Source organism: Plodia interpunctella, chromosome 11 (assembly GCF_027563975.2).
Source record: "Plodia interpunctella isolate USDA-ARS_2022_Savannah chromosome 11, ilPloInte3.2, whole genome shotgun sequence".
NCBI classification, from domain to species: Eukaryota; Metazoa; Arthropoda; class Insecta; order Lepidoptera; family Pyralidae; genus Plodia; species Plodia interpunctella.
The window spans coordinates 8,565,004-8,591,383 of record NC_071304.1 but is presented as its reverse complement, the minus strand read 5'-3'; the positions used below and the strand labels follow the sequence as shown (position 1 = coordinate 8,591,383).

The 26,380-nt window shown below is 36.0% G+C and overlaps 1 protein-coding gene across 5 annotated transcripts; it reads left to right on the top strand.

Annotated features, from left to right (window-relative positions):
• Positions 1 to 241: 241 nt before the first annotated feature.
• Positions 242 to 26,350, top strand: stv (starvin). 5 transcript variants are annotated; one of them, XM_053752182.2, is made up of 4 exons: positions 18,672 to 18,836; positions 19,707 to 19,738; positions 23,975 to 24,119; positions 24,400 to 26,350. In XM_053752182.2, exons 2-4 carry the CDS (start codon positions 19,736 to 19,738, stop codon positions 26,070 to 26,072), a joined length of 1,821 nt encoding a protein of 606 aa, XP_053608157.1. In that variant the 5' UTR covers positions 18,672 to 18,836; positions 19,707 to 19,735; the 3' UTR covers positions 26,073 to 26,350. The 5 variants fall into 5 exon arrangements, with proteins under 5 accessions (XP_053608154.1, XP_053608155.1, XP_053608156.1 ...); XM_053752179.2 differs by lacking the exons at positions 18,672 to 18,836; positions 19,707 to 19,738 and adding an exon at positions 242 to 423; XM_053752180.1 differs by lacking the exons at positions 18,672 to 18,836; positions 19,707 to 19,738 and adding an exon at positions 15,343 to 15,372.
• The last annotated feature ends 30 nt before the right edge of the window (positions 26,351 to 26,380 follow it).

Sequence of the window (26,380 nt, the reverse complement as noted above, 5' to 3'; positions counted from 1 at the left end):
AAACATACAGTGATGTACTCTGGCGGGATAATGTGCAGTAATACTCCCTATTAATGCCCTATTACTATTAAAAATCCTGAACTCACACTGATCGTGAGTGACTAAGTAAGTAAATATGTTAAATTTATCTTGTAAATATTGAATGTCAAAATGAAAAAAAATTCTTGTCCATAGTCAGACAAAAAAAACTCAAATATGTCAATGTCATTGCGTCAAAATTAGTGATTAAGATTTTGTAGATGAGTGTGTGTAATCGTGTCGTGATTGTTCTAGAAAAGAGACTGTTTCTGTCAATTTTTCTTAGATAAATTTGTAAAATTGTGCTATAATTCGTTTTCATTACATATTGTTTCTATAAAAAATAATATAATTTAGTGTATTATTGTGTTTTCTACTGAAATGCCTTTGCGTGGACACAATTTCGTAAGTTCATTATTCTATAATTTCATACGCCGTATTATGCTAATTAGCATCAAAATTCTGTAGTGTTCAGTGTTACGAGGTACCTACCTATTAAAATAGGGATTATTTTCTAGTACGATAACACACTAACCCAATTTCTGAAATGTTACGTTTACAAGTGCATAGATGATTTTCAGTTTTCAGCTGCATCACATTTTTGGCACATGTCCAAGTGTAGTATCCTTGACTGTGTAATAAAGCTGGGAGATTAATGTAAATTAATATGAAAATTATTTTGTGTGTTGCTATGTGGATTGATTATAGTATGGTGTTCCACAGGACCATTGACATCTGTCTGATATAACCTGAGTGAACCTGAGTGCCTTCTAACTGCCTGCTTTGAGGTTAGTTCCAGTTTTTTTCTACATTTCAGTACAAGATTAATGTGAAGTTTTTGGTGCATCATTTTACATAATTTTTCAAATGTCTAGTTGCATGATTTAAATATTTTTGCTTCTACTTTTCTTGATATTCCCATACATATAGTTAGATAGTAGTGTCTGGTACTCCACAGGAGTATAGAAAAAACATAGGTAACCTTGTATATCAGAAAGTGTTCAACACCCTAATTGAAAGCTTTCAAAATCTAATCTTCTATGTAACCTCAATCTCAAAATTATTTAATCTTTTTGAAAATACCTTATCAGCTCTAAATGCTCCATGAAAAAAAATTCTAATTGATAACCTTATTTTTAAATGTGACAGCTTTACCAAATGCAATGAAATGGTATATTTACTGCAAATCTTCCAAGTAGATTTTTTTAATTTACTAACTCTGATGCCTGTTGATTTGCTTTTGCTCACATTTGAATTTGTAATCAACATGTTCAACATTTTTTTTTTAATTTCCATCAATTATAAATCAATAGAATAAAAATCTGCAAAACTATGCAGCACATCAGTTAAGAGTAAACCAAAGAAAATTGTTCTATGCAAACATAAAATATGACATTAGAACAAACTGAATGAGAATGTTATTAAGATATTAAAAGAAATTAAAAATGTTTGTATGACAGAGTTTATTTTTGAAGTGTCTTAGTATTCTTTTTCATTATTCAAAAGCTATACAACACTAAAAAGTTTTATAACATATTTCCCCTTTAATGAAAAAGAATCAAAACGTACAGAAAAAATCTGAAAAATGATACAAAATAACCGATATAGCTATATAAAGAATATAAAGAAATATAAATAGAAATTAAAATCTATTTATCAAACCCATATCCTTTATACACCTGACATGTGCTATTCGCCTCAAAGGCTTAGTCAGAATGTCGGCACTCATTTTATCCGAAGCTAGAAATAAGATATTAAAAGAAATTAAAAATGTTTGTATGACAGAGTTTATTTTTGAAGTGTCTTAGTATTCTTTTTCATTATTCAAAAGCTATACAACACTAAAAAGTTTTATAACATATTTCCCCTTTAATGAAAAAGAATCAAAACGTACAGAAAAAATCTGAAAAATGATACAAAATAACCGATATAGCTATATAAAGAATATAAAGAAATATAAATAGAAATTAAAATCTATTTATCAAACCCATATCCTTCATACACCTGACATGTGCTATTCGCCTCAAAGGCTTAGTCAGAATGTCGGCACTCATTTTATCCGAAGCTAGAAATTTTACATCTATTATTCCTTCAGAAATCTTTTCACGGATAAAATGATACTTTGTATCGATATGTTTTGTCCTGCTATGATGGACGGGATTGTGCACAATCTTTTGAGCGCTCTGACTATCGTTGTACAGTGTCAATGTATCAAACCTACCAGTTATGTCACACACTAACCTGCGTAAGAATACGCCTTCCTTTGCAGCACTACATAAAGCCATGTACTCTGCCTCTGTCGAAGAGAGAGCAACCGTTGGTTGTTTTTTGCATTCCCAACTAATTGGACCCCCTGCAAGTACAAAATAGTATCCAGTGTATGACTTCCGGTCACTTATGCAATTTGCCCAATCTGCATCCGTTAAACCTACCAAATATTTGCCAGTTTTTCTGTAAACAATACAGAAATCCGATGTACCTCTCAAGTACTGTAAAACCCTTTTAGCTGCCAACCAGTGCGATTTATCAAAACAGTTGTTGAACTGGCTAAGATAACTAATTGCATACGCAATATCAGGTCTAGTATTAACCGCGAGGTACATTAAACAACCAATTAAGTTTTGGTAAGGATAAGAAGAATCGCTATTACCTTTACTCTTCTCTAATTTGTTGTTATTCAAAGGTGTTGAAACTGCTTTGCATTGCGTGATGTTAAATCGACTCAACACATTTTCAATATACCTTTTCTGATTTAAATATATTTCCCCTTGAATGGATTTATTTATATTTAAACCTAAACAATAAGATAAAGGGCCTAAGTCTTTCAATGAAAAATACTTCATTAAGTCACTTTTGACTTTGTCTAATGATATATTTTCTTTATAAAAAATAATAATGTCATCAACGTAGACCGCAATAATTATGGTTTCATTACCAACCTTTTTCAAATAAATACAAGGTTCCGAAGAAGTTTGTGTAAAACCTACAGAAGATAAAGTTTGATGCAATTTTATGTTCCAAGCACGAGCCGCCTGCTTCAATCCGTAAATCGATTTTCTGAGCAGACATACTTTGCCTTCTGCCCCTTGTTCAGAAAATCCCTCAGGCTGCTGCATGTATACTTCTTCTTCTAAATCACCATTTAGAAAGCAGTATCTACATCTAAATGATGCATCTTCAAATCCATTTCTGCCGCCAATGCTATCAGCGTACGGAGAGATGAATTGCGTACTACTGGCGAAAAAGTTTAATTGTAGTCAATACCACAAACTTGACTGAAACCTTTTGCAACTAGTCTTGCTTTATATTTGACAATTGCTCCATCCGAATCTCTTTTGATCTTGAACACCCACTTGCAAGGCACAACCCTTTTATTTGGTCTTTCTACTAATGTCCAGGTTTTGTTTTTAATCAGTGAGTTGTACTCAGTCTCCATTGCTGATCGCCACTGAAAATTATCTCCAGACTCTATAGCCTCCTTGAAACTCTGGGGTTCATCAATGTCACCTGTATGGCTGACAATATGAGCATCATCACGTCTAGCCAAACGATTTCTGAGTGGATATCGTTCTTCAGGAGAAATTACTGTCTGATTTCCTGAATCATCTTCATCAGAAATATCATCAGCAGTAAAAAATTCTGAAGTATTTGGATCATTTACTTGATGAAGATCCACTTCAGGCTCCTGTCGCGAAGGTATAACACCCACAGAATTTTCTTCTGATGAAATTCGACTTCTTGTGTGACTACTCGGCGTATCTAAAAAAAATACATCAACTGATGTTGAAGGATGGGATTCTGTCTCTTGAACTTCCAAGTTTGAGAACACATTTTCAAAGAAAACGATGTCTCTAGCTTTTATTAACTTTCTAGGACAACTTGGTTTCCGAAAATAATAACTTCGTGGATCTTCTGAATATCCAACAAAAATGCATTCCTGCGCCGTAGGATCCAATTTCTTTCTATGAAAATCTGGAACCTTCACCATTGCTCGGCAACCGAATACCTTCAAATGAGATAAATTAGGACTATTACCATACCAAGCCTCAAAAGGTGTTTTGCCGTCCAGCTTTGCATGCGGACAACGATTTTTCAAATAAACCGCAGCCTGTACAGCATCTTGCCAATAACTTTTAGGCAAAGAACTATCTGAAAGCATACAACGTGCCTTTTCTACTATACTTCTATTTGTTCTTTCAGAAACACCGTTTTGTTGTGGGCTGAATACAACCGTAGTTTGGTGTCTAATTCCCTCCTTTTCTAAATAGTCTGATAACTCTTTATTAACGTATTCAGTACCGTTATCAGTCCGTAAAGTTTTGACTTTCATCCCTGTCTCACGTTCTATCATGGCCTTAAAAGCGCAAAATTTATTTTTCACCTCACTTTTCGAAGAAATAAAATAAATAAAAACCATACGTGTAAAATCGTCAATAAAAGTTAGAGTATATTTATTACCCTGAAATGACTCTACCTGGAAAGGTCCCATGAGGTCGGAAAAAATTAATTCTAACTTAGATGTTGCTTTGCGGTATTTTATGGGTTTAAAAGGTTTCCTAGCCTGTTTACCTTGTATACACGCTATGCAGGGCTCTTTATCAACGTTTTTATACTCTACGCCAACATTACTACCTTTTAATGTATGTAATCCTATTCGGCATAAGTGACCAAGTCGTTTGTGCCATAAACGAAAATTTGATACATCACACTGTACTTCGAACGCTGATAACTGTTTGGGAAGACTTACAGTACAATCTAAGGAGTACAATCCACCATTACAGGACCCATGCAACATAGCATCACCTGTGTAAGAAAAAGTAAGAGCATCAAAAAATGTACAACCTTTTTGATTAAAAAGAACAGTAAATCCGTTTTCGACTGCTTTCTTAACGGAAATTAAATTAGTAGCTAAGTTAGGAACTAATACTACATTAGAAATGTTCTTTACTTCTTTAATACCACGTTTTGAGTTAGAATTAGTGGTAATAGGAACATTACCTACTCCGGCACTCAATAAAGTCTCTCCATTTGCAATGGTTATTTCAGTTATTGGAAAATCTCTAATATTTTCCATCCAATCTGACCGACCGGACATATGCGCACTCGCTCCAGAATCTACATACCATTTATCTTTGTTGATTTCCCCTACTGTATGTCCATTCAAAGCACAAAGTAAATTCGAAGATCTGCCTTTTTCTTCTCCTTCCCGTTTCTTTTTCAAAATTGGACAGTCTGGTTTCTTATGACCTGGCTTCTTGCAGTTAAAGCAAATTATCTCCTTTTTCTTATTGCGCTTCTTACATTGAACACTCATAGCAGTATCAGGTTCTATCATTTCAGTTACAGATGTCCTTGAAAATTCTGTTAACAATTTCCCTCTGACATATTCGCTCGTAATCTGAATCGTAGTATTCTCGAGTGCCATTACTAGAGGGTCATATCTGGCTGTCAAACCTCCTAGTAGTATCGCTGCTAAAGATGTATCCTCAATCTCTTTGCCTATATCTGCTAAATCCTGACAAGTAGACATCACGGCATTTATGTACATTTCCATACAATCAAAATCACTTAAATTGTACCTGTACAACTTCCGCTCCAATGCTAACCTACGTCCCAAGGATTTATCCTCGTAAGCCGCTGCTAAAGCACTCCATGCTTCTTGAGCACTCTTACATTTTCTGACGTTTGTGATGGCTGGGCCATCCAAAGTCAAGCATATCTTGGCCAAAGTGATCTCATCATCTCTTTCTTTCACATTTATTGGAGTACTGTCACCTTCTGGATAACCCCTTATACAATTCCACAGATTTTCATGTTTTAAATACATGCTCATTCGGAATTTCCAAATCGCATATCCATCTCGCCCTTTTAGTGGAGTGATCCCCGCGAGAGAACGTAGACTTGATCCATTTGACTGATCTCCAGATGACATCTTCGAGTCCTTTTTGTTTAGTCTCGAACTCCGAGTTTATTCGAAAGAAAACCACAAAATCTTTACAAAATACACAGCGATAGTGACAACAAAAATATATCTGCTTAAATTCCTTTAAATTCTAGAGCTCTTCGTGCTGATAACGAATATTAAGATATTAAAAGAAATTAAAAATGTTTGTATGACAGAGTTTATTTTTGAAGTGTCTTAGTATTCTTTTTCATTATTCAAAAGCTATACAACACTAAAAAGTTTTATAACAAATGTCATCTCTGCAACTTCAGTCAACAGTTTTACGGCCAAACGATGGAGCCATAAAATTAAAAAAGAAGAAGAACAGTTTTACGAATAGATTAAATATAAAAATGTTATTCTAAATTTTTACTAACTTCCATGACACTCAAAATCATAAAATAACAAAGTAAGGCATGTGCTACTTAATTCTTGAATGGAAATTAGAGTTTTCCTACCTATAATAAGTGTGTCTAGCGCTTGACATTGAGTAGTTTGTATATGAGCTCTTACTCACAATTACTTAGTTTATCACAAGGAAAACCCAACAATGCATGTCAAAACTGACAAACTGAAAATGTGTGGAGCAGGCATAACAAATCACAAAGATATTTACTTAAATATAAAATTGTAGCTCTAGGGAAATTGATATAGCCGTGACGGTACTGGTACATTGACTGGAATCTTCCACAATATTCATTAAGCAATGTTCTAGAAATTTCTGGATAGCCTGTATCAGTGGCCCATATTCAAATTTAGTTGAACTAACAAGTAACTTCAAAGTTATTCATTCTAAATATCACATTCCAGCTTCAATAACTGTGCATAGAGTTTAGAGTATTTGATAAAGGGTTCTCAACAAAGTAAAATCTGAATGATCTGGTGTTTCTATACAAAGTACTTCAATATTTTGCATGGGTTCACCCCTAGCCTGTAACAATCGGTGTCAACAAGTGAAATTTGGAAATAAAATTTAAAATATCTAGGACTACAGCAAGATATTACTGTAAATAGTCCTTATCACCATCATTGTTGTATTTTGATGTCAATGGCATCTGCGAAATTCACTTCTAACACCAATTGTTAGGAGCCAGGGCTTCGATAATTTGGACAGCTTGATGATTCCTAACGAGATTTAATTCAGTACACCATTCTAAATATACTAAAATCTAAACACAGTTTCCTAAAAGCAGAAAATACTCTCAAAAATACACCACCAAGCTCATTGATAATAACACGTTATCACTTGTATTGCTTCAATGTTGCTTGTAACTCAACTTAATTTGAACTGCCTATGAGCGACTGCAACGGATTTATACAAATCAATGATCTAGAGAGAGACCTCTCTAAAATTCCTAATCGCACTGTATTATTGCTACCCTTTTCCAAATGTCGGTCCCTTTCTATCCCGCTACAGAGTATTTATAATGAGCTTTATGGTGATTACTTACAGTCTTTTAAATCTAGAGATTTCCACCCTTTTCGTAAGGGGTTCGCGCGGTCCACATACCAATAGAATATTTTGTGTAAAAATCATTACAACCTGACGACTCGACGATGTAGGTATCGACGTATTTGTAAGAATATGCGGGTTGCGCTGTGCCGATAATCCTAAATTGTTATTTATTTTATATATAGTACATATATTTTATTTTTTTATATATAGTACATTTATTTTATATATATCTTATGATTTAATTTGACATCTTTTATTGAGAGGGCAAACACGGCCATGTTTGAAGGCTAATTCCTGAATTTAGAATCTGTTTCAACTTATCGTTCCCTACTACACGGTAGCAGTAGCTACGAAATTAACGGCAAGGCAACGGGCGCTCAGTTTATAAAACTCAACAAAAAAGCTAAACCTAACCTAGGTTTGTGTCTAGGAATACCCAAACATTTAAATAGCCTTTCTCTTTCCAATTTTTGCATGGCATCGCTGATGTTATGTAAACATGGCCAAATTGTTGCATTGTTGAAATAAACAAGATGTCTGGTTTTCGCGTACACAAGCCGGATGTTCCATAATTTCGGGATTTGTTTTGTGTTATGTCGTATCCGTTTCACGTGCAAAACAAAGCTATATTAAGTATGGGAATGTATCGATACAACTTATAATTTTGTACGGTCAACAGCTTCAGCGTATTAGGTTAATTAAGATTGTAATTATAAGAACAGATTTACTGAAACATAGAAGTTAGAGGAAGCAGGGTAAGTTGACACGCGGTCCACTGTACTTCGGTCAACATCGTATTTTCTATTATTTTGTCGAAATCGCAAACCTTCGGACTTGTCGTCACTGCAAAGTATCGACTAAAACACTGCTGCAGCATCTCCACAACATCTGCCGAAAATCGTGTATTGTTTGTATAGTAGTGTTATGAAACGTGAAAGTGAGAAACATCGACATGGCTCCAAATTCGCTCATATTTGTCAGACATGGTATTTAACACGGCATAGGATCGGACAAACAGCGTGCCAAGTTGTAAAATATCGTACAAATTCATCAGTTAAATTAGTAAATTTATACAAGTCGCGTCTGGGATTCTCTTGCTGTTTTTTCTTGGGAGTTTCCTTTTAATTTATTTTTGGACGACCTATGTTTGATCCCAATATTAAAAAAGATCCACACATATCTGATCACTGCTACTTGCGCTGCATCAACTAATCGATAAAATTTCTCACATTGCCGACACCTTCGCTTCAATTTGCTCTTGGTCTTCTCCTGTTTTTGAATCTGGGGGCACGGTGGTGCCCCTGCCAAGACGAGTATCTCTTTACATTATATGTACCTAGCAAAAAACTAGAATACAACTAGGAGTTGGCTAGGTTTAACTTTAGTACCACAGATAAAATATTGATTTTTTATGGTTTTATATCGTTTATATTATGGTAGGTCTATGGTTTAAATAGACGAGTTGAACGAGTTTAAACCCAGTATTCAAAATAGTTCATGTTTTTTAAAACCTAATGTGCGGCAACCTTTGATCAACTTGGCAAACTTTGATCCAATGCAATTTATGGATCGATGTATATAATTTTTATAGCTGTTTAAAGAAAAAAACTATCAGATTTATCATCTATCAGTTTCAAAAAATAGAAGCGGAATAAAGCCTCATTACGGTAACCTTGGCTTGTTTTCCGAGAATCGCGGAGATGCCAGTGTCATGCGGATTCCTCAGTCTTTTGTCTGCGTGTTTACTTACAGTGGCTCAAGGATAAATGCTTAGCTGTCCACATCATGGTAGGTATACCTTAGCGTGATCTTGTTTAATATTGTACTTACTTTCGTGCACTGTAAGTGGAAGTGTAACTGTTCTGTGATTCCGTATTTTGGGAACCATAATCATAGAGTATTAACACTCTTCTCGTAATGGATAATGATAAATTGCGCTCGTTCGCATCATCACAAAATCTGGTGGCAGCTGAAAATCAGCGGTTGCACAGCTTGTCTGAGCAACACCGAGCTGAGCTGGAATCATATATGTTTCTGTGGCACACATTGCATGTTAACTTGACTTAGTTTATTATAAACTAGCGGCCCGTCCCGAATTCGCTCGGGTAAGTTATACACCTAAACTTTCCGAATCAGGAATCACACTATCTATTGGTGAAAACCGTATGAATATCCGTGCAGTAGTTTTTGTGTTTATCGAGAAGAGGCAGACACAGATTCGGCAGAGTACTTTGTTTTATAATATGTTAGTATTATTAAATTGTTAGGTAGCGTTAGCAAATGAACAATTCTTCTCTATCTATATATTCTATCTAACTATTTTCGTTTCATTTTTTGTCAATCTTTATTTATGTCCATTGTGAATATGAATGAATCTGCCAGCTACTTCCCCCCGACCTCGTCTTTCGTAGGCGTTAGTGGGTGTCTATAGTGTTGCGTAGATCAGTGTTTGCATTACCTTGCTGTTGACTTCTTGGGCCGGATCGTAAATTACGTTTACAGCTGCTGCAGACACTATATTTGGAACAGTAATGATTTGTGATTTATATACAGCTGTATTTTTTCCTGTTGTTTCTTTCGCGAAATATGATTGTGCCTATCCAAATTTTGTATGAAAATAAATGTCTTTCTTTACCTTAGTTGAGTAAGTCCAACATGACATGATTTTGTTTGCACGATTCAAAGTTATTAGGTACTTTGGATACATTTTTCCTAATGACACAACCAGTTGTGCAGGCCTGGGGGCTTACCATCGAACGCGATCCACTTTACGACCTAAACTGAACTGCATCGCAAATTCGTACCATCGATTTAATTTTTAGTATGAATGCGATTCATTTTAGGTGTCTTGAACTGAGTTGCATTGGAATTGTTCTGTAAAAGTTGATGGTAGGCCTGCTGGTTGGTCTAAGAGGTAAACGTGTACTCAATTTATATAGGTGATTGTCGTATATTGGCAATACATATTTTTTTAGTTTCTTCCTCAAAAGTAAAGCATGCAACACTTTACTGTACCGACATGTTGTTTTTGTCGTGCATTTAATCCAAAAGATCTCTCTCTGACAACTTTAAAAGCTTGAGTCGATAATGACTTGTTTGTAAAAAAACTTATTGAAGCAGCAGATGAAGAGTCACACAGATAATTCACTTACGATATGGACAAACTTTTTACAGGTCATGTGTCAAATTAATATCTGTAATGTATTAGATTTGTAGCGCGACTAAAATGCTTCCTACAAATTTTTTAAATGCGAAAGTTTGTGAGGATGTATGAGTGTATGTTTGTCACTCTTACACGCAAAATCTACTGGACGGATTGTTATGAAATTTAATACACGGGTAGAATATAACCTAAAATAACACACAGGGTACTTTTTATCCCGAAATTCCCACGGGAGCGAAGCCTCAGGTCGCAGCTAGTATTTCATAAAATAGCGAATCAGAACCAGATTTTCGATCTTTTGTCGCATTATAAGCACACATCGAAATGCCGGCGGCCGGAGTCACCTTATGTTTAATTGTTGAAACATATGTTTTCGCACAATCGTAATCAATTAATGAATAATAAGTTTGTGATTCACTTCTTTATATATTCACAATTCGTACAGTAAATTTCAATTTAGTTTGTCATACCTCGTTTACATAACAATTTATTTTATTTAATTGCTTAATTAAATATGCAATTTTTATACAAAACATATATTTTGTATTCTTCTTTTTTTGAGTCTATTAGTAAAATTAAAAAGTTACTCCATGCGTCGCTACCGACATTTCCGCCAATTTCTAAGCATAGGGCCTCTTTTTTGTGTGTGTTTATGTTGTATTTTATTATGTTGTCATTGCTTGTTTACTTTGTTTTCTCAATCAATGCTTTACTACACCTGCTTTAACTTCGATGTGTCAAGGATATTAGGTGCAAGTTGCAACAGGATGTATTAATACTTCTCTGTACTCGTTTTAATTTACATGAAATAAACAAATAAACTTCATTATTTTTCCTTAAAGCTACACTTCCACCTGGTCTGCCATTGTCTTTAGCTAAAATATCTCCGCTTCTGTTTATTTCCAAGAGATGTACGGCACAGCTGTTTTCGGCACAGGGTTTATTCGTGTTATTAATATTTATGCAAGGCGGCCGTAGAGCATCTACATAAGGGCAAATAAATAGCATTTAATAATTATTATTATTTCTTTCGCGATGTTACGTAAGATGAATGAGCTATCAATAATATTGAACAAATAAATGCATGAGTGGAATACCGTTACTCTACAAGTAATCTCATTCTTGTCATAGGAGTAACTAATTTTTGACCAAAACCTTACTCCTAGACCAATTGGCAGTTCAGTACACATTCACTCTGTCTACATTCAGCCTACATTGATTTTTATGGGTAAATCCACTTCTGATCGGGTGCAATGATGAATCACGTTTAGTTCTGCATTTAGAATTTGACCTAAAAGCAAACGGTGTTGAGAAATGCTTGGTAATGTTAACAGCGCTTGATTGATGACGATTTAGCTTGCCCTGTTTATTTCATAGAACATAATCTAGCAAAATTCATTTCAAATTAGTCACTATTACCGCCGCATAAGGCTGATTTGATATGCATTTGTTTGTAAATTTTCCTTATGCCCAACAATTACATATATACATTATAACATTACTTTTAAGTTATAAACTTTCCTAAAGCTAGAAGCTACGTTTATAAAGTATCAGTATGCCCAAATATAATATCATACAGATTTTACAAGTACCTATTTGATTGAGCTATCTGGCCAATTACATCGAGCATATTATCTGTCAGATTACAATATGATGTTTTATCAGAAACAGGTTCTAAGTGCATTAATTTGTCATCACCAACAAATTCTAGAATATTGATTTTATATTTCGAATATTCCTCGAAACATCGTGTTACTGTATTGACCAACCGTGAAATTTAACCACTCATCCGGATCTGTTTCTCAGGAGTAAAGAATATGAGCCCTATATATTTCTCTTTAGATTTTGTACACATTCCATAATAATTGTTTTGTGACAGTTGGTTTATTAAAGCTCTTAACCATAGTATATTAGGACGCCCTTGTCCATCAATGGGACACCAAACGGGCTTTCCACAAGGTAGCTTGGAACGTGGCTGGAAGAGATTGCCGCCTATGGGTTGAACATGTTCTAGTTGTATTATTGTGTCTTCTTTTTTGTGCAATAAAGTAATTTTACTTACTGCTTACATACTTGAAAAAGGTTATTTATGAACATTAATACATTTTTAAAAATAAATCTGATACTTATTATCGCCTTGTCATTCGTATGACATGTGAATCATTCTGTATTGGTAACTTAATTCGGACGAAACGGACTAACAAAAGCGCACGACATCTGATCAATGACATTGAATTGTTCGCACTTGTGTTATGGACAGAGCAGACATCGTTATTCTGATCATTTCTGAATGTTTTTCTTTAATATTCTAGACGATTCTCATCTATTAACACAATACTACATGCATCTTTGTCTCACATGAGCGTTTTCCCGGTTACTTTCCGATCATGGAGAGTTGGAGCGACCAGGGAAGCGACTTCCTACTTTTTCTTTTCACCTTCGCACTTTCGGCTGTGGTCTTCGGCATGATTTATCCACTATCACACGTATCTGTTACCAAAGATTTTAAAATCTTTGGCAAATTCTGCCAAAATTTTCTAGACTAAAATTGATCACAGTTATTTTGTCTGTCTTGTTTGACAATTGACAATCTTTGCCAAATTCTGCCAAAATTTTCTAGACTTTAAAATTGATCACAGTTATTTTGTCTATCTAGTTTGACAATTTAAAACCTCAATTACTCTCGTTGAACAGTTCCAAGGTTAAAACAGCTGATTGCTGGCTACCAATCGATTTTCCACGGATCGATAGACCTCTTGACTCAGTAATTGGATTCTAGCTGTTTTCTAGTTTTCAAGTCATTAGTTCTAATGTGGATAAAATTACACTCAATCACAAAGTTATTTTCTAAATGCACAGTGTAGCTTTAGCTTGTTCAGGCGTTCTTGTTAGTTTGACTTAATTTTTTGTTTGGTTGTAATCACGTGAGGACTTTTAACTGCCTAATAAGACGATGTTTGTGCTGTCTAGTATGGTGACTTAGAATTAAATTGCTGCAGACGGACGGAAACTTACAAATGAATATGGCTTTAGGGGTCTTGAGGAAAACTGACACCTCGCTCGCTAAAAGAAACTCTATTGTTGAAGAAATATGTCCGTCCCATCAGGTTTATGGCCAGGAGTATGAAGAATGGTCCAACGAATCTTTTAATACAGAGCAATGATAAAAGTGACATTAAAAAACATCTCAATAGATGTTTTCACTATCCTTGAAAGTAAAATCTTGACATACTTTTCACTTTATGTATTTGAGTAACTCAGTCCCTATTTTAAGAAAATAACCCAATTCCTCCGGACACTTCGATTTATTAGAATGCGTAATGGAATTGAGGGCGTAAATTATTTAGCTAAGTTTTCGGTATTTAGCCCAGTTGATGGTATGTTTATCGATACTGGTTAACTACGCGAAAAAAATGTCAAATTATATCTGGCTTGATTGATACACTACGAACGGACAGGTACTCTTTAATGAAGATACTGGTTTTTTATAAATAAATATAAAATAAATATATAGTAACAAAATACATAGATTAAGTTAGCCCCAAAGTTCGAAACTTGTGTTATGTTATACTAACTCAACGATATTATATTATATAATATATACATAAATAGATAAACATCCAAGACCCAGGTCAATCTGAAAAATATCATTTTCCATGTTGACCTGACCGGGGATCGAACCCGGGACCTCCAGTGTAGCAGTTCGGCATGATGACCGTTAGGCCACGGAGGTCGTCCATTTTTTATTTCATTACCGCGCAATCTGCAAATTTTTCGCGTGACTTAACTAAAACAGCGCATATATATATAATTGCAAATCTCCGTGTCACGGTCCACTAGGTCCAGCTGGGCGGAACCGCTAACTCATGCATGGCATGATGTCTGATGCCCACTCCTAGAATATCCTATGAATACTCATTATTCTGTGACCTTCAAAGTTTTCACACCTGTAATGTCACATATCCGTGTATAATTTATCATTTAAAAATAGATTAGGTGATCTAATTTTGCATTTTTAGTCGAGAAGTAGTTTTCTTTTTAATCATCTATCGTGTATTACAGCATCATGTGTGTATGTTATTTTGTTGTTATTAGCTACGTTGTATTAATTGACATCTAAAATTCTATCTATATTATAATTATATCGTGTCAGGCCTGCCTTATTCTAATTGCCTAAAGGCAATGCAATGCCTAACGTGGCAGTATCATAGTGATTGCACGCGATCACTTCTTTTTTCGCTGCTTACAGCTTCATGTGTTCTTGGAAGTCGGTCACAGTTATCATCCTGCTTATATATCTAAAGGACAATCGTTCAAACATCATTTGTTACCATTAGATCACAACTTGTATTGCGTGTTGTCATTCTGCTTATAGGGTCATGTCTTATTTTCTAAAGAATTGTAAATTTTACTACCGTTACGATAATTTTACTACCAAAATGTGTATGATCTGGTGTTGTTATTTTAATTTAACCGGCAAATTTAAATCAACCTAATCGAAATTTTGTAAAACTAAACATTGCAATTAACCAGCTCTATTCATGTCCCCATTGCATATATCCACTTGCCAGCCCTGAGGAATATGCAACTCTGATCAAGTTGCACTAACTCGCGGTCGCGTGGGTGATAATGAATCAAGCCAGTGGGTGGCTCAAGGACTTCCCTTTTACTGGAGTTGGTGAAGAAATTAATGTTTAGTCCATCACTAGCCTTAATGGAGAATCTAGTATCGTACGCTCAGTATGCAGGTTAGATGTGAGCGACGCGTCTAAAAACATGATCTCTAGTAATGTGTGTATTTTTACTATGATTATCTTACTTTGTTTGCTTTAATTATTGTGCTCCATTTCGTGTTTGCATAACTTACGTTTGTTTGATTTTCACAGAGATTATTTTTTTGTTCTTCAAATATTTTTGTATATTCCTTAAACATTTTATATCTTAGTAAAGTTCTTATCATTCGTGCAGTCTTTACTTCTGAAATAATAAAAAATGTGTTAAATCAAATATACAATAAATGTATGGCAAAAATAGTGTTAATGTTAAAATGATATAAACTGAAATCTTTCTTGTTTATATGTGATTGTATTAAAGGTAGGTAGTATTTGTATAAGTATTGTGGCATTAGAGACGTAGGTATTAATGAAATTACATTATCATTTTAGTCTGAATTATCGCTATACTGCACTGGCTGCTTGCTTTATGTGTTTGTGTCATCTATTAGGTTTTTAGTTTGACATTTCTGTTCACTGAGAATTAAATATTTGTATTAACAGAACGTAAATAATGGATCACGTCAAATATTTAGTCAGTTAGTTTTCCCCCAGTCGGTAATCCTGTCCAGACGTTCACGTCCGCTCTTGATCTTCATCTGAAGAGTGCGTCGTCGTGACGCAAGAAAAATAATTTGTGTTGTTGTGTTGAGATATTCCAAAAATATCTATTTCGGTGTTCCGCAGCCACCCACAACACGCGCAAAACGCGCTGATCAGTCTCAACGAGTGGTGTTCAAGTCGGACCGTCGAAAATTAAGTGATAAGTTTTAAGGAAAGTAAAAATCCATATTTAATTGCCAAATGAAAAGTTGTACAAGACTATGAAAGTGTAAAATGAAGCGAAACGTGAGTAGTTGTCAAGACTTCATCTATAAATATGTAATAGGTGTTTGTTGGTAACTCTGATGTCACTGTATTGTATATACAGGCTAGTTGTTATGTTTACACGCCAGTTACTTTCATTATACCGGGTCTATAGACAATCTATATGTTCTTGTTGTTTGCCTGTTTCTTTCGTTCGTACCATTAATTATTATTTCAATCATTATGAAGTTATACAATTACTTTCTCATAATTTTGATTATAAGAATCCATTTGATATACCTAATGTGTGTCCAATTGTTCAATTTTGTTTTCGGGTCCGCCTCCGGTATTCATTTCGTACGTCGTCGCATTACTGGAGGTTATAAATATATTTCTGATTAACCCTGAGGTACCTATTTATTCTCATCGTTTTGTTTTCTTTTTTATTTCAGTGTCTTTTAATTCTATGTTTTTGTTTCACAAATATGTATATTTTAACTCCAAGCCATTGTTATCAAAATTGTTTCGGTCCATACATTGTTAGGTACAGTTTTTGCGCCGACACCAAGCAATGAGATCAAGTTGATGATGTAGAAGAGACCTTGATTCTTTGGGATTTCTGCGGTCCTAGTCATTTTATTTATTATTACACTAGCTCCGCCCCGGGCCTTCGCTCCCGTGGAAATTTCGGGATAAAAAGTATGTGTTATTCCATTCTCTATGTGTTATTCCAGGTTGTATCCTACCCGTGTACCAAATTTCGTAACAATGTGTCCAGTAGGTTTAGCGTGGAAGAGTAACAAACGTACACACATACATCCTAACAAACTTTCGCATGTTTAATAACAGTAGGATGTCTCTCAGGAAATCGTTACATAAAATTAATTATGTAATTGTGATATGACAAGATCATAAAATGTGTAACATCGCTAAATGCATTCAACGAAATCGCAGCTAATCTAATCACAGCAGGGCGTATTGTTAATTGATTGGTGATGATATGTTATGAATTCTGAACATCTATGAGTATTGGTATTATGTACTGTGCAGACCTTGGCACTCCTAATGTTATCAGTTGTTATGCATGTATATAACAATTCGCACTAGCATCGACGTGAGAATGACACGCCATCGACACAACACGTGTTTTAAAACAGCTGATAACACTCTCTCGTGCACCATCGACCGTTGCACTCACATGGTAATTTTGGGGATGTATTTTTTCCGAATTGTTTTGCAGCAAAGATTCAAGACTTGTGTTTCTTAACTAGAAATTAGTTGTTGTTATGTTGGAAATTTACCTGATGTTGTTATTTTAATTTCTATTGTTGTTACTCTAGTTTATTAGGTATATTTTATCAGTTTACATAAATTTTGTACCTGTAACCTTCCTCAGGTATTAGGTGAAAACCGCATAAAATCCTTGCATTCGATTTTGGCTTTATGACGCTCATACAGACAGATGCGACAGGGGGACTTATAATATTTAAAGAAGGATTATTAAGCGTAAAAGCTTCATAATAAAAAGAAAAGAATATGTAAATGAATTTTTTATTTTGTCACCTTCCAACTGCTTCGCTTAATTTTGTTGTGGCCATTTCATTAATCAAATGATTTATAAGGAGCGCTGAAGGAAAGTGTTCAATAAACATGCAACGTGATTGCCTTGTCTTGTCAAAGCTCGTTGATTACTCTGTTTACTTTTATGGTGTAAGCTCTTGAATTATGCTTATGATATTCTCGGGGTACTCACGAGAATATTGTTATGAATTATTTCACTAAATAAATAAGTATATTAGGACAAATCACACAGATTGAGCTAGCCCCAAAGTAAGTTTGAGACTTGTGGGATATAGGATACTAACTCAACGATACTATATTTTATAACAAATACATATATAGATAAACATCCAAGACCCGAGCCAATCAGAAAAGATCATTTTCCATCATGACCCGACCGGGGATCGAACCCTCTCGGTTCAGAGGCAAGCACTTTACCACCGAGGTCGTCTTTATTTTGATTTGACTACTTTGTTTTGAGGTATCTTTAGTTTTGGTTTTTCTGTTATAATTATGTTGTTATGAGCATCTTTACATTATCAAAATAATCAACGTTAGTGTTTGAGCACTTCGTTTTTGTCGCTCCTACTTCTTCACGCTGCTAATAATGCCACCCTAGGAAGCTTTCAATGGACATTCTAGATTGTTACGACCCTTTCTCGCTCGGCTCGGAACTAATTCGAAATAGTGTCTCGAAACATCCAAATATGAAGGGCGCAAGCGCGCTTTGTCCCTCGTACCACGTTTTGACGATCGCATCCTTTTCCTCAGTGTTGTTCGTACACATTACTCGGCTGCCGAAGCGTAGGTTGAACCTTGCCTGTTCGATAGTACAGGGTCCCCAACCACGTACGTCTATCTCGAACGTTCTCGCGACGTCGAGAAGCATCGAGCTCATGGCACTTGTATAAATACGATTCGGAGACGCGGACCACTGCAGTATACAAACAGAATTCGTGAAGAGAGCTACTCTTTGAGAGTCGATCAGTATTATAACGTGCAATCGAAGTGAAGTGTTTACCTGTGATAGAACTTAGTGTTTATGATAATATGGAATCCCCAGTAGTTGTGGATAAACCACCGGAATATCACGGGAACTCCGCAAGGAATAATGAAGTGAGTAATTAATTCGTTTAAATTTATTAGACATTTTAAACATTGCGTTTTATCAATTAAATTCGTTGTAAAGTTGAATGCAAGACTTTCGAATCTAATAGAAAATTTGAATTAACTACCTAATTATTTAAAAATATTTTGTGATTTTTTTAAATCTTAGCGTTTCGATGGTAAACACTAAATTGTTGCGGATCAGAAATTAGCCACCTTATTCGCATTGTTGGTGGCAGCCGTAGTTTTTTAATTAGTTGCTATTATTGAAATTAAACCTAAACAAATTGAATTGATTTGAATTTATGTATTTTAAATAAAGTTACGGGGGGGGGCTGATGTTATTAGCGGACTCAAAATTAATTAATCTTTCGTCAAATGTGGACACATTTTAATTAGCTCGCTTAACATTTTCTTTTGTTTGGAAACGTCATGTAGTTTCGCCGTCTGTTTAACAAATATTCGCGAACAATGTTTAAAATTGTGCGATGAGCTAATCTTATCGCATTTAGCAAAAGCGGAATGAATGACCCGTACAGTAAATATTATACCTTCTTGGCCATTGGAATATTGCCAAAAACGGTCACCACAGTCCGAATTTCACGGTTAGTCATTGCGTTTGTTGTTTTTAAATTAATATTTACTTCGAAATCTACACGAATTAAAGGGTTTAATATTTAGTCGAGCGCTGTAATCCTGCTGATCTTCTGCAGATTTTTGGTTACGTTCGATTATATTACATTTACTTACATGGGGCTCACTCAACTGTGTGATTTGTCCTTTAAATTATCTTATTTATACACATTTCTTCGCCGCACTTTCCTTTATTTTAATTTGGTTTACTTTTGTATTTAACAATGACTTTTTTTTTTATTTCAGTTTTAGGATTATTGGCAACAACGCAATCAATGGTAGACTTATTTTTATTTACTTTTTAAGCGATAATGTATTTTTTGTTTTTAGCAAAATTTTACCTTCCAATTATAAAAAATAGAAAAGTCACAGTTTTTCCTGAAATAACGTAATAGTTTATGTCTAATACTTTTATCAGTATTACTGTTTATTTTGGATACCTTTTGAATTTACACCATATTCAGGTTAACAGTGTCAGGAGTACAATGTATCACTTTCAAAACATGGAAACCTTGTCGACACCGAACACTTTGGCTCGCTTCCAATAGCCAACATGGCAATTGTTTGTTAAACGTATCATTATTTAGGATTTCTAAAAATATATTTTTTTTTTATTATCGTGCAATATTTACGCCTCAGTAAATAAATTATCTATATTCTGAGATTTAAGCTGAATATCTGAGTGTAGCACAATTTTTGTTTCGTAAATTCGTAGTATCTAAAATACAGATGATATAAAAAGTTCTGTTAAAAATTCGACAAAGATTCGTAATTAAGTTGCAAATAAAAAAAAAAAAATCACCAACAAAAAATATTGAGGCATTTCTAAATAGTGGTACCTAAATTGGATTATGAATAGCTAATACATAATAAGTACGAGCTAGCTGCGACAATCACAACAGCTGACGTCATGCGCGTCTCGTGCCGTGAGTCAGACGACCTGCGGTTGGCCGCACAGCTGTTAGTATAACGCCTTTAATAGCGTTTGAAAAGAAACAAGTTTAGCAAAAATATTAAACACCACCTTTACCTCTAAAATTTCTGTTGAGTTGAATAAATTCTATACTTTATTAATTTGTCTCAGTGTCTCTCAGTCAGTCTTGTTCACTTTTATCACCTGTTCTTTAATACTTGTACTGTTTTATTAATTATATACATTTATTACAGGTACAAACTTATTTAAATTGTATATGTAACACATCAGCATTATATTTTCGTGCCCGGTAACCAATCCACAGTTCGCTTCCTACATCTAAGTGCATTCTGATCTAAATGCGGTTCGTATCTCATCCTCTCTGTTCTTAATACCTGTTGTAGTATCGGTCGTTCCTCTCTGTAATCTGAAGCTTTTGATTTATTTCTGTCTGTTCATATGATGAGCCACTAACTTATCTAGAGTTTCTGTTTCGTTATCTTCTTGGTTAACTATGATATTTAAACTTGTGTTTGAAAGAAGTTCAGAACTGCTTTAGTGCACACACCGTCATAATTGCTTTTAATTCCACAGATTTGAACCAAGCTACTCCGATTTTAAACAATAGTTTTATTGACATTATGTTAAACTGAGGATTTATACCTTTTACAAATGATTTTCATATCATCACGTTAACAAATACAAGACTCTTTTTACAAGTCCAAGTTCACGGATGGCTGCTAATAGCTGAGGGACGTAATATTGCAAATCCACGACTTGTAAATATTTACCTAAGTGGAACCAACTTAGAAGCTGATCTCATCGATGTTTATGTAAGATATTTCTATTCGACTTATCGAGAGGATTAAGAATTGACGATTTAACAGTCGTAGAAACAGGACGCCCACTCTATTCAAATTTGGTTGAATGTTCGACTGAGATAGTGTCTTTATTAGAGAACTGATTACCGAATGTTCTAGTAAACCTTTTATGGTAATGTCGTGGGATTAAATGAGTCAAGTAGTAAGATTATATGGGTCATCATTGCCACATTCACCATATAAGTCTTTATTGGATATCTCAAGATATGTGTAGCCGTTTTTGTAACTTTTCAATTTGCTAGTGTAACTGTACCTATCTTAATATTTAATCACTCTGTCCGGATGGTGATGGTTAGCTGCAGTAAGGTCAATGAACTCTATTGCGTCAGACTTTGGTTATATTTCGCATTCAAATCGATCAGCTTTATTTTAATTAACGACAATTTAGACGTGATCTGAATTTTGTATGTTAAGTATATTCTATTATACTTTCTAGATCTTTAGAAATCTTTTGGCAATTAATAATCCGGCATCGTTAACTTTGCGTCATAAACTGCTTTAATGTTGTTGTTGCCCTTTTAATTAGATTGTCATGATAATTTAGGATTCGATAATTGCTTTTGAGGTGAGATAATCGTTAATGCTCTCTCGTCTATGCAGTTTTATGTATAACGAATCGAATATGTCATGTTATTAAACTTAAGTCCATATAAAATTTATTTGAAATCGCTTGCGCTTGCGTGCACCGCTAGGTCACGATACCATCCACGTGCTTCCACAATGTTAACAAATCAACATTATCGTCTCCAATCTTTCGCTGCAAATGACGCAACCTCGCTTTTTGTTCGACTGCCCACTCGGTGATGTCATCGACATCATCAAACGGGTTTCGAGTGCGACATGCGAAAGGGTTAACTTTTTTTTTCCACTTCGATTTTTACTCGCGAATCTTGAGTATTATATGCATAATCATTTCGCGCATTGGATCTTTTAGCATTATTAACTTTACATACATCAACGTTTGACGCATGACGCTTTTGCTAGAAAATGAATATTCGTTATGCTATTATTGGGTGTTTAAAATATTTCCTTGTCTATTAAACTATTATCTTTAATTCTTTCAATGTGTAGATTTATTTGCGGTCATTTATCTATGCTAATTCTTTGCATGAAAATAGGTTTTGGTATATTTTTTATAATGGATTTATAGCCGATTGGTTAGACATCATCGTTTATATTGCAAATTACGTGTCCAGTATTTGATTGCTGCGGATATTTCTTATTTTTTTTAAAGTTGCGAAAAATCGCGTTTTAGATATTTCATGACAATTCTACGTCCACATTAGTAACGTCTGAGTTGAACGTTCCGCCAACAATATTTATCATATTTTTTTTAGTAAAATTTTCAAATACAACCTCCCACGTAGCTCCAGCATCAAATATATTCCTTCCACGGACGACCACAGCCCACAAAACAACTCATTACTCGTGCGTAGGTGTCAGTGCGCATAATGCTGTAGATTTGCATTCAAACGTCGCACGTTTGATTTGCAATTTGTTGATTAATTGCTGGGCAATGATTGAGTGCGCTTGTCATTATTGAATTATAATAAAATCCAGTTTATTTAAATTGAAGTTATAGATTTCAATCATTACTGATATTTATTTCGCCCTGGAGACCTGACCTGGCTTCGCATTTATGTATGTATAAACCTTCGGGAATAGTCTAAATAACAGTGAACACTGCATCAAAATCCGTTGAGTGTTTTAAAAGAAGAAAGCATATAAACAGACAGACGATGACCAACTTTGTTTTATAATTTGTAGTGATTAGGCTGTTGTATCTATAATTTCAATAAATTTAACAAGTTAGTCACTTCCTATACATTATTCCATAGTAAGTTATCTATTCAACAAGTGATTGTCCACTCAACACCAAAGCCCCGCTACCGAATACGAAAGTCGCGACAGTAAGGCCGTATCCACCGACCTTGCCATATTTGGTAGCTTCTTCGTCACATAGTATAGCTACCTATATCACCTGCCGATTGCATGTGCAACGTTTACGAGAAATAGTGATAACCGATCGACAGCTTCCTGTATTACGAATGCCATTCGCTTTTTATTAAAAGCGAATCAAGCGACATCCTTGTCTTTTCAGTAGCTATATATTTTTATATTTATGATCCTTCGACTGTTTCCTCAATTTATCTTATTTTTGTTTCACAACTACCCGGATCTCAATTACCATTGGTTTTTCATATTATATTACTCGCAGTTCTCCCCGGCTTCGCTTGGGTAAAAACATAATAAATCATACACGTAAACCCCTTCTTTAGGAATCAAACTTATCTATTGGTGAAAAATTTCTGAAGTAGTTTACGAGTTCATCACGAACAAACAGACGCGGCAGAGAATTTGTTTTATAATACGTAAGAAAAGGATATAAGGATTGTGTGGAAGTTCAGTTGATACTCAATAAGCTTTACCGCAAATAATTCATTTTAGGGAATGCCCTTTTTCCTCTTATTAAGCAGAATGTCTCCTCTATTCTGTCGGCGAATCGTTCGTAGATGAAGGGTTCTGTCGTTCAAACGCCCGGTGTCGAAACATTCTGTAGACGAAGAAATTGTCGGAGAACCGTTTCGGATTTTTTATGTTTTGACTATGCACATATTATCAGTAATAGGTACTGATAGCCCCATTTTCTTTTTTGGCTAAATTAAAAAATTATGGTGTATAGAAGCAGTTCACTCAAAGTCCTGACTTTTTGTCAACAGCGCGGCTTCCCGTTCGAGGAGGAGGAGTCTCCGGGTGCTTGGAGCTCGCTCGCGGCGCGACACCCCGACATCGCGGCGCGCCTGCGACAGCGGCCCGCCGCCTGGGCCAGGAAGCGCCGCCCCTCCAGCCAGGACCCCTCAGACGGTAAGTCGATTAAATAAAGAATATTGTATTTTCGTTTATATCCTAACTCTTGAAACGAGCCCAAATTCAGTTCAGTTGTTTGAATTCATATTTGCATGTATAAGTTGTAATATCGAAAATTATATAAATCGTCAGCAATTAATTTGTCAATAACCAATCTAGTAGAGAATAGACTATGAAATTCAGTCTTGTGCACTCTTTGTAAAACAAAATAGTACACAAACACTGAATTTAATTTATTCCTTTGCAGGTTTTATAAAAAAGCGTTTCGTTATTGCAGATTTTGGAGACGACTTCGGTGGCTTCGACAGATTTCCCTTTGACGATATCCCGCCAGAGTTCCGCGAGCACTTCCCGTCACGTTGGAACCGCAGGTTCGGTTCCCGCGACGAGGCCGAGCCCCAACCTCACCCTCCGCAGCCACATACGCCACCAGAACCGCCGTCCCCGCATCAACAGGCCACTTCCACACAAACAGAACAAACCCCAGGACCTTCACACGACCACACATACTTACCACAGTACGGACTAAGAAACACAGTAGATCTAGGACAGAAAAGCCCAGCAGATCCCAGCCTGGTTGATGCTGAAGAGCGAGGCCAGCGGTCCATGTCAGCGCCGCCCGACAACCGGGCGAATCAAAATCCCAGCAAAATGAGCGAACAGAACCACCACGAGCAGCCACACAACGAGTCGTCCAACGTCCGACACATACCGATATTTGTGGAGGGCAGGGACGAGCCCGTCATCAACAAGAATGTGGACCACGGCGAGCCCAAGCCGGCCTACGCGCCGCCGCCGCAGCCTCATCCTCATCCTCACCCGCACGTGGACAGAGAGCAGTATTTCGCTGACGACGGTCCCGTCGGATTCCACGCGCCGCCAAACTTCTCTAGGGCGTTCGGAACCCCCTTTAACACGTTCAGACAAGGCCCGCAGCCGTTTGCACAGCAGAAAGTGTATCCGCAAACCGCTTTCGCTCGGGGTGCTTCCCCGCAGAGATCTCAGTCTCCGAAACCTAATTTCCCCGAAGAGAAATTCGTGAAGGTGCCCGTGCATCATGAGTTTTCTAAAGGTGCTCCGTCCAAGCCGAAGCCGCCGCAGCAGCAGCAGCAGACGCAGCCGCCGCGCGCTCAGCAGCCCCCGCCGCAACAGAAGCAACAGACTCCGCCCCGACGAACACCCGAACCGCCCCAACAGGAGCAAGCTCCTCCACAGCCCAAACCACAGCCGGCCGCCAATGACCCTATCTCCCAGATCCTCAGCATCCAGACTGACGTTCTGAACCTGATGACTGATGTCGAAAACTTCACTGGTACCAAAAAAGACAAAAAATACATGTTTTTGGATGAGATGCTGACTAGAAATCTCATTAAATTAGATACTATTGAAACCGAAGGCAAAGAAAATATACGGCAGGCTAGGAAGGAGGCGATTAAATGTATACAAAAGTGTATAGCGGTGCTAGAAGCGAAGGCGGATAACAAGAGCCTCAGCACGCCACAGCCGCAGGAGCAGCAGGCGTCTCCTCTCGACGTGGAAATGAATGAGAATTCGGAAGCGCCGAAGGAAGAAGCGCCTGTCGCTGAAAACGGCGTAATTGAAATGAAGGAGACCAAAGAAGTAAACAGTGCGTCACAAGTTGAACAGAAGGAACAACCCAAAGCAGAAGAGCAGAAGGCTGAGCCTGCACCGGCAAATGAGAGTGAACAACCTCAAGCGGTCGACACGCGACCTGAAGATAAGGCCCCGGAGGACACGAAGACAGACGAGCCGAAAAATGAGGAGACTAAGAAAACTAAAGCAAAAAATGTAAAGAAAAGAGACAAGAGCAAAGATAATAAGTCTGTAGATAGCAATAAGCAAGATAATGTAGAAGTGATGCAAGTAGACGACAAAGGGGATAAGACGAACTCACAAACTATGGACGTAGACAGTGCTACTAGTCAATAATTAAGGCGACGTTAGTGAATATTGTAGATACACTGTTGTCATCCCTCGCATGGGGCCTAAACTTACTGGCCTTGTTTGTGTTGTTATATTGTGCATAACACTGGTGTTAACTATACGTATTTAGTATTTATGTTTGTACAGCTACGTTTTTAATATTAAATAAATATGTAAAGCGATTTGTTGTCTATGATTTTTGTCTTTTTAAGATCCTAATACTATTTAATTTATTGTTTATCAACTTGATAACACAATTTTCTCAATAAATTATAAATCCACAATGTGTGTTTTTATTTTGAGGAAGTCAATGC